This window comes from Myripristis murdjan, chromosome 5 (assembly GCF_902150065.1).
Source record: "Myripristis murdjan chromosome 5, fMyrMur1.1, whole genome shotgun sequence".
NCBI lineage: Eukaryota > Metazoa > Chordata > Actinopteri > Holocentriformes > Holocentridae > Myripristis > Myripristis murdjan.
In genome coordinates, this window is record NC_043984.1 from 28230466 (window position 1) to 28238912 (window position 8447).

An 8447-nucleotide genomic window follows, 5' to 3' on the forward strand; every position below is an offset into this window, starting at 1 on the left:
GTACAATGCCACAACAGAGGAGCCTCCACACCGGCAGCTTCAAATGAGCTGAGAATTCAAATATCATGTGCACATTAAAAAAAAAAAAAAACAGCTCCCGTGACTCTAACTGAATGCCACACATTTTATTATTTTTCTCTGTATAGTCTCAGGGTATATACTAAATAGCAATTTGGCAAATATAAAAACAGATCTTGTATGAAGCCAAAACACATTTTCACATTTTGAAAAGAAGATTTTTTTTTTTTTTTTTTTGAGGGATTGCCATTGCAAAAAACACAATGTCGTTTGTATTTACAGCTGAAACATCTCCCTTAGTGTGTTACACGTGCAACAGTTTCAGCAGAGCGCTTGCATTATTTCAAACAAGTATATCATGATGATAATATCTACAAAATTAGCCTTCCAGCCCCCAAATACAGTGAAAAAAAGAATCGGAAATCCAGCACTTTTGTAAAAACGCGTCTCAACCATGTTACATACAATGCAGAGATATGGACAAATTCACAGAAATAAGTGGCAAGCAAGCAAGTATGGATTCCTACATGTACAAAGCGTTCATTAGACAAGGTTTGTGTCCCTGCGGTCTGATGTAGCCAGGCTCTGCTGAGTCAAAGTACTCATTTCACACAAGTGTGGGCACCATGCCGCTGTTGGGGTGGTGTGTGAAGGGCAAGGTGGCGGAGGGGTGCAGGGGTGGCGGGGCCGGGATCAGGTGTGGCGTGTGGCTGTAGGTCAGAAGAGACCCGTGGCCGAGGGAAAAGGGCCCACCGTTCTCGTCGAGGGGGGGCACCTGGGCTACGTCAGCGTACGGCTCCAACATGGCGTTCTTCTTGCTCTTCTTGTTCTTGCTGGACACTTTCCTGTTCCGCGTCTGAATTCCGTCCTTCTTCATGGTGAGGGGCCTGTTCACCTGTGAAAAAACCAAAACAAAACAGGTAGTTAACCCTCTATGTTTATATTCTCCCGCTGCTTTTGGCTGAGAAACTTTTCACAGGTCAGAACAAGCTGTCAAAGCCGTCATGGTTGCTGTTGACTCACATTGTGCAGCTTGAAGTAGAGTCCACAGGCGTTACACACAGGCTCTCCACTGGCGTTGCGCCTCCACAGTGTCGTCGTGCTTGTGTGACAGTTGGCACATAGTGTACCTGCCCGCTTGCTGACAATCTGAAACAACAAAAAAGCAAATTCAACTGTTTATGGCAATGAGTATTATTAAAATTAATTATTGAATAGCTGTAAAGCCATTATCTTTGGACTCCTAGGTCATAAGCCTGACACACCAACAAAGGGGCATCTCACTGTGCCATACCAGTCTTTTCTTGGGCCGGATTAGGGGTCTGTTTTGGCCGTTCATCTTGTGGTACAGTCCACAGGCGTTACACAGGTAGTGGCCCGTACCATCCCGACGCCACAGAGGGGTAGCTGTGGCTCCACAGTTAACACACTCTCTGGCCTCTGTCCAAGATCAGAAATCGGGACGTTAGTACATTTTGATAATTACCAGCCATCGTCTACCATATGGAAATCATAAAATACAAAATGTGGCTACAGGATAAGTGTGTTTTCACCTGGTGGGGAGAGCCTCATCTTGTTGCGAAGTTTCGGGGAGTAGGATGAGGGGCTTATCCACGCCCCCGGGGTGGAGTAGAGGCTGGCTGCACTGTAATCCTGTGGAGACGCCATGTACGAGCTGTAGGGGCTCAGCATGTGTGACTGGGAGTGGGGAGACGGTGTGTACATACCCCCGGCAGCCGAGGTGAGATTCAGAAAACTGCCCCCACCTACTGAGCCCCCCAGCGGGCTCAAACGCTCGGCCTTCAGGGCCTCCTGAAGCCGCGGGCTTGTCTTGCCCTCCCTGTCTGGGGAGCAATATCCGTCTCTGGAGGTGGTGAAGGAAGACGTGCTGCTGGAGGTGAAAAGGGATGTGGGAGTGTGTGAGTGCTGGGGAGGCTTGGTGAGAGGGCTGCTGCTCCAGGTGCAGGCTGGCGAGTTGTAGGGCGAGCTCAAGGAGTGGGTCCCCGGCCCGTCCAGCCACTGGAGGTTGGTTAGGAGGGATGGTGAGGTGTAAACCTGACGAACTTTAGGAGAAAGAGACAGAATATTGTTTCAAATGCCAGAAACTCACATAATAATGGAGGCTTTCTGAATTCTGGATCATCCATCAGCTTCCTCCTGTCCGCTTGTGGGCAGATTGATAGGCAAAGCTGATGGGAGATAGTGGGTGGTGTTGCTGACCTGAGCTGTGTCGGTAGGCAGACGGGGCCCGGCTGTGGCTGGGGCTGGAGAAGAAGGACGGCAGGCTGGTGTAGTCCGTGTCTGGGTTGGTGAAGAAGGCCTCTCCCTCTTCGCCTGGAGGTAGGAGGCCAGGCTCAGAGGGGAAGCTGCCCAGCGGATCAGAGCTGATCAGAGCTGGGGACACCCAGTGGGACTGCTCTGAGGAATCCTCCATGACGACAGGAAAAACCAAAACCTGTGGGAAGACAGCAAAACAGATGTGGAGAAATCTAACTTCCATTTGAGGCTCATTTCAAATAGATCATGTGAAGGATTTTTAGAGACTGCGATGAGATTTAAAAAGTGCTGCAGCAAGATGACTACATATCATTTTGTGCAGTATCTTTTTACAGCACTAGCCAATGCCATGCAGTGCTGAGTTGTTCTAAGCGATATTGTGCCAGCACCTGAGCAGTGTGATTTACTTTAACTTTGATTGAGTCAGTTGTAATGTTATCACGCCATGCACTTCACAACAACCCCTGTAACTTGAAGTTATCAGGGACAAGATCTCTCGACAGCAGCTTCTTTAAACTTCCTTTTCTAGGATCCTCATTTGACTGTGGCTGAAAGTAAAGGCTAAAAATAAATGGGCCTATAAATGTAAAGGTGCAACCAGTGACCAAACGGTTACCAGTGACCTTTATTCAGAGGTGTGGCAGTGAAGAGAATGCAAAGAGATGCCCTCAGGGGCGCTCGGGGAGGCTGGACACACACACCACAACACTCAGTTTAATAAATACTGAGTCATTTGCAGACAAAGTTTCTCAACCGGTGAGAAAAATACTGGTGATACTGCTGAGGAAATTAGTCTTCGAAATTTGTGTGTGATAAGTTCATCATCTTAAATCTTTTTGTAAAGATTTTCCATCCTAAATTTTTTGACATTCATCCGTGGAAGTGCTAAGGTATTTTTTTTTGAGCTGATGGACAAAAGCAGAAAGGGCTTTGTAACGCTTTCCCCCTTTTTAAAATAACAATCGCAGTCAAGAATATTTATTTTTCTGCAAGAAAAAAAAAACAAGAATTAACTGGAACAATAATGATACCATAAAGCATGTTAAGGCAATGCACTGAGTTGTAAGAGCAGATAACCTCGCTCCATATCTTTAGAGGAAAGAGAAGAGGAAAGACAAGAGCCTGATAGCGTCTGATAAAGTCTGAGAAAATCAGATAGACAACATTATTATAATGCTAAATATATCCAGCTCCACTGATACAACATAACCCTAATCTCATCTGATTAATAGAAATCTGTTAGACTAGAAACATAAATAAAAACACCACCGACTGACACACATTATGTTATAGAGAACTACTAAAATGACATAGCTTTGTAAAAATGAGAAATGAAAATAGTCAGCAGCACTCACATTGCCTTCAGTAATTTCAAATTAAATTGCTTCTCACATAAATTTCAAACAAAAAACATGTTTTAGTGTTTTTTTTAAACAAAGTTTAGTATATTTTTTACAGTTTTAACTCAAAGCTTCATAGATTAGACATTTTCCGAAATTATTTGATACCTCATGTTTACTTGAGCATTCACAGATACACACAGAGCGACATGTGTATATTGTATTGTAAAATTTCCATGACGCATAATCGGATGCAAACAAATTTAATCATAATTTATCTAAAAGCAAAATGGACAAAGATAACCAGCAATAACTAACCCAAACCTGGTCACTTGTTTACAGAGTTGCTGTTACACCGATACACACACACACACACACACACACACACACACCAAAAGTTTCGAACATAATGCAGGTTCAAAAATAAATGAATAAATAAGAAGAAGTTGAATCAAGACAAAATGCCTATTTGATTCAGGAAAAAAAAAAAAAACAGAACCTCAGTCGTATTAAAGCCGGTCCTCACCACTCATATCTTTGTAAGTCACAGTCAATCAAGCAATAAATGGCCTGAGGTGATATTACCCCCCTCACCAGTGCAGGTTTCAAATTTACTCTCATTACACTTTTGCCTTAACAATCCTCTGATCCTTTAGCAGATTACCACTGGTGTGAGACAAAGAGTGGGCACCTACCTGAGGACTTGTCAGAGATCAGTGAGGTGTGACCCGGGGAAAATGGTAGGCAGCCAGGTGGAAGGTGGCACAGCTTCAATAAACTATATCAGCACGGGCCAATGGCTAGATGAATAACTTCTGCCTGGTACCCCTGCAACAAGCAGCAAAGTTTAGGGCTGGGGTGAAGTCCGTGGGAGGGGTTGGGGACAACATTTTGAAAGACACACCTCTTTGGTCCAGACAGAGAGAATTTGTGTCAGGGCAGAGGCAGCGCGCCTGCCACACACACACTAAACACAAGAGCGTGCAACTTTGAGGTACCTGCAGATGCTCAGAAAAAAAAAAGAGAAAAAATTGAATGTTCCTCTTATTTGAGGGTTTTTCCCATTTGAAGCAAAGGTGGAGCAAAGGTGGTCTACCAAACCATTGTTCCACTGCCCTTCCTTTATGTGTGCTGTTTGTGCAGTGATGAATACAATGACATCTGTGGTGATTTCGATAGAGGAAGCACTGCATATTAAAAATATATCTGCATCAAACCAACACCATGATCAATAACAAATAGATATATAGGTGATAGATAGAGATAAACACAATTATGTGCCATGCAAGATAAATTAATTGATATTTAAGGTTTCCGAAGATATGCATATTATTAAGTACTTTATAACTGATTCCACTTGCAGGGCAGTTAGCCTGTGGGATAGATGCTTTTTGTCTGTTGATGAATGTGCATACAGCCTCTGATAAGACCAGGCCCACATGGAAAAGAGTTAGACAGACATTTGAACAAAGCAAATATAAAATGCAAACTCTCAATTTCTTTGTGGTCCCTGCAAAGCTTAGAGTGGAGGACAGTAATGCAAATTGGGAGCGATGCTGCAATCATGGAGAGAGATATGGTCTGGACACGGCCGGGCTCGGCACAAGCCCGACTCTGTGCCAGTCATTTGATAGTCAAAGCAGCTCCCCAACTTTCCTCCCTCTTTGTTCATTTACAGTTTTCAGGGAAATCAGGAAAGAAAAACAGTAGGGAGAAGTGAGGCCTTTTATTTTCAACAGAGGCCATTTTTTCCTCCCACCATTCAACACCTGCAATAGTTAATTCAGAACAATATCTCTTTCAAGTGAGAGATAAACAGAACCAGTTAGGCCAGATGCAATGCATACAAATTTAAGTTTGTAATTTAGTTTCGGCTCAAACACCTAATCTCATCATGTATCTCCCCTGATTGAGGCAGTTGTCACCTTTTCAACAAATATTTAGTAAAAAAAAAAAAAAAAAAAAATCTGTCCTCTGCCAACAGAAACAGACTGTGGAATAGAGTAGAGATGGCTGGCGAGATGAAAGGCGGTTGTCATCCTCGCTGCCAGGTAGCTGCTATCAGGGAAGCCAACATGGACTTTCCTCTTCATCCCCTGTATGGGGAATTTGAGTTTTTTCCCTCAGGCAGAAAGTTTACTCTGCTGTCAGACATGTGTAAGAGAGTGAGAAACTCTTTTTATTGACTGATTGAATTATTTATGAAGTCATTATTTACTATAACGGTCAATAATGGTGTTTATTTTAATGCTTTTCTATGGATTATGATGATTTTAATTGGTTTATGTGGTGCCGGATTCACTTTTTTCATGTTTGTTTTTATGCCTCTTGCAACAGGGAGGTTTTGCCCGCAATAATGAGTTGAGCTCAGCTGAATCAAACGGGATCTTATTGAACTTTACTGGACGTGCCGTGAGCTGTCCATTGGAAAGTGTGTTGACAGCAGCCGTGCAGAAAGTCCGGTGTGTGTGAATGAGAGCAGCGCCATCAGACAGACGGAGACATGGCAGCTGAGCGGGGATGTGGCTGCTGGCGCTGTGCGAGCGAGCTGCTCTGCTCTGATAAGAGGTTATCAAGATGAAAGGAGGAGGCCAGGAATTACAGGCCCGCCTCTGACTGTCATACAGCACCACACACACACACACACACACAGAGAGAGAGAGAGAGAGCCAGGACACTGTAGTACGGCCATGGTTGTGTGTGTGTGTCTACTCAGGGATAGTGTCATACAACTTACACACCCAGTGACACACATGCATGGACTTTCTCCCTCATACACACACACACACACACACACCTACAAGATGCCTGCCCGCTGTGTTAGCTGTGTCTTAACAGGGGCAGTGAGACGTCGTGCTGCACAGCTGGGACGCTGCGTGAGCTGGCTGGCGGACGGTGTGGTGTGTCACGAGTGGACTTTGGGGACGGCTCTCTAATTCCCAAGAAACTGGCTTCTGTGTAGGCGTGTAGTCTTATCTCTGCCATGCAGGGCCTGCAGAGACAGTAGTATACACCCGGGAGTACAAGCACACACACACACACACACACACACACACACACACACACACACACACACACACACACACACACTCTTTCTCTCTACCTTTCCCTTTGTTGCCCTCTGTCCTTCACATCTCTCTCCTGTTCTCTCCCTCTTTCTTGTATCTTAGTATGAATATCTTCAGTCAACTAGTCTGTGCACTTGGGGTTTTGTTATGCACATGACTGTAAACTACAGTGTTACGGTGTGTGTGTGTGTGTGTGTGTGTGTGTGTTATGACTGTGTTTTGGCACAGTGACTCATAACGTTAGGTGACAGAGTGGCCAAGGCCAGGTGTCATCGAGATGTCATGACACTTTATTTTGAAGATTTGTGTGAAGCACCCCCTCTCACTCTGTTTAATTCTCATTTATTTGACTTTAATGCTTGGTTTGATTTATTGATTTTATTTGGTCAGTTAATTGTTGGTCCGACTTTGATGATCAGTCATGGCACTATGTTCTACTACTACTACTACTACTACTACTACAACTACGACTACTATGACTACTATGACTACTATGACTAATAATAATAATAATAATAATAATAATAATATAGCACTTAGCAAAATATTTGTATTAGTGTAATATTTCTGTGATATTCTTACAAGGACTCTTGGTGTCTGTGTGGTACTGTAGTGAGTTTATAGTGATCTAATCCTTTTTTCTTTCCTTTTTTTTTCAATTGTAAATCTCCTTTAGTTATTGCCACAGGATTTTTTTGATATAATAATTATTTGACGCACAGTAGCTGTGATATTTGTGTCATGTTGTTCTGAATACTGGCATTGGCCTTTTTAATGAGGGCAGATGAATTGTTCATTCATTATAAGTTACTATGACCTGCTTTAGACCTGCATTTGAAAATGAGAGAGCATGGCAGTATTTAAACTTTTGATGCTGTGCTTTTAGTTAATATATATATGACTATATATATATGACTCTCTCTCTCTCTCTCTCTCTCTCTCTCTCTCTCTCTCTCTCTCTCTCTATATATATATATATATATAGTCATATATATATATATATATATATAGTCATATATATATATATATATATATATAGTCATATATATATATGTATATATATATATATAGTCTTATATATATATATATATATATACAGTATATATTTTAGCATTGTTTTTGTTTGTTTGTTTTGCTTTGTAACTATGTGGCCTCACATTAAGTCGAGCAGATGAACTGACATGACTCCAGCTGTACTGTGCTTACTGGATGTTTGTGATGTAAACCGACTAGGGCCTGAATAAAGACGAAGCACTCTGACCTGCTGCCCTCTAGTGGCAAAAGAAGAAATTGAAGAAAAAATGGGGAAATTTATTTTTAGAGATTTTTTCTGGGATTCCAATAAATTATCCTCAGTACAACAAAGACATTATCATTCTTTCGAGAGAGAGTGTGAGTTTACAAACCTTTCCTAAAAAGGCGCTTTAGTTATCATACCTCAGAATATGAAGTATATATCTCATATTAATACGTGAGTTAGGAGCCTAGGAATGCTAAAAACGTATTTAGCAAGTATTTTTTTACATGTTTAATATTTATTTAAAATCTATTTGAGATTTTGTTTTCTTCCTAAGTCTTCTTGATCTATTGTATCCTGTCAAAGATATTTTTGCACCATGAGGCTGTTTAATTATTATTATTATTATTAGAATTATTATTATTATTTTTTTTTTTTTACCGTGGGATACATTCATGTTATTTTCTCATACCGACTTAACCTTTAATTAGCAAATCAGTTCCGTTT

The 8447-nt window shown here is 41.9% G+C and overlaps 1 protein-coding gene across 1 annotated transcript; it reads right to left on the reverse strand.

Annotated features, from left to right (window-relative positions):
* Window positions 1-232: 232 nt before the first annotated feature.
* Window positions 233-4459, reverse strand: gata1a (GATA binding protein 1a). The gene is made up of 6 exons (XM_030052369.1): window positions 4331-4459; window positions 2239-2473; window positions 1572-2081; window positions 1313-1458; window positions 1042-1167; window positions 233-913 (listed from the first exon to the last, which is right to left on the reverse strand). The coding sequence occupies exons 2-6, from the start codon at window positions 2450-2452 to the stop codon at window positions 626-628; spliced, it is 1284 nt and encodes a 427-aa protein (XP_029908229.1). The 5' UTR covers window positions 2453-2473; window positions 4331-4459; the 3' UTR covers window positions 233-625.
* Window positions 4460-8447: the final 3988 nt, after the last annotated feature.